Source organism: Diaphorina citri, unplaced genomic scaffold (genome assembly GCF_000475195.1).
Source record: "Diaphorina citri unplaced genomic scaffold, Diaci psyllid genome assembly version 1.1 scaffold18756, whole genome shotgun sequence".
Lineage (NCBI taxonomy): Eukaryota > Metazoa > Arthropoda > Insecta > Hemiptera > Psyllidae > Diaphorina > Diaphorina citri.
Window position 1 is genome coordinate 1 of NW_007396110.1, and position 973 is coordinate 973.

General features: G+C 40.1%; 1 protein-coding gene across 1 annotated transcript; it reads right to left on the minus strand.

The window, feature by feature from the left end:
* Positions 1 to 181: 181 nt before the first annotated feature.
* Positions 182 to 967, minus strand: LOC103523281 (exocyst complex component 4-like; the record flags this gene model as incomplete). Its single annotated transcript, XM_008488340.3, has 2 exons — positions 831 to 967; positions 182 to 309 (listed from the first exon to the last, which is right to left on the minus strand). Coding segments are annotated over exons 1-2 (240 nt in total), but the record flags the coding sequence as incomplete, so codon positions are not given.
* Between the last annotated feature and the right edge of the window lie 6 nt (positions 968 to 973).

Genomic DNA, 973 nt, shown 5'->3' on the forward strand with positions numbered 1-973 from the left:
CCCGCGGCCTAGCGCTTACAAGGCAGACGCACTACCAACCAAGCTAACTAGGCCAGCAAGGATAAAATCCGCCCCGGGATAAAGGATTAATTCCGTCCCGGACGAGAATCGCACCCACCTTCTTCTTTTTTTTTATGGTTGAAATAATACCCACACGTGGGAATTTCGTAATGGGACTCACCTCAGGCGATAGTGTCAGGAGATGAAAATATCGCCGTGCCTGATCCAAAGATATTTCTCTCGACATTGTAATGGATGCTATGCTCTGCTGTAGGGTGTAAATGTGACGCCCCATCTTGTTCACATCACCTGAAATACCAAGGAAAGAGGTAATTAGATTAGATTAGATTAGAATAGAATAGAATAGAATATACCTTGTTTATCCTGCTGGAATAGGACTGAAAAGTCCCTTTACCCCTGCGGTCTAACCAAGGTCTTATATATTTTGACATATTATGGAGATTACATATTACAATTAGAGTAAATGAACACCCTGATTTTCAAAATCAATGACAAAATCAATGAGCCAATAAAATCAATCAATCGATTGCCGCGTATCTCTGAGCCAATGACAGGTAGATGAAATTGAAACTCTAGGCGCGATGTTTAAAGAATTGACACATTATGGGGAACACATATAAGGAACATTTTCAATTTGTTCCTTTTTTGAAGCTTTTTTTCTTTTTCTCATGTGCAATTTTTTTACACTGATGATGCCAGCAATGGTGAAACATATGTCTGTATAAATAAACAATAAAAAACCCCTCCCTCAACTGTGAAGAGTAAAAGCTATTTGTGTTCTTCTTTTCAAGGTCTACCTATGTACTTACTCTGGTCTATCCTCTGCATATATTGGACAGAAGACATGAGTATCTTTCCAATCATGTCTCCGATCCCTTCGAAGATGTATTTGGTTTTCTCCGGCTGCAGGCAGGTTGACATTGCTTCATCCAACACAGCCAGACAACGGGAG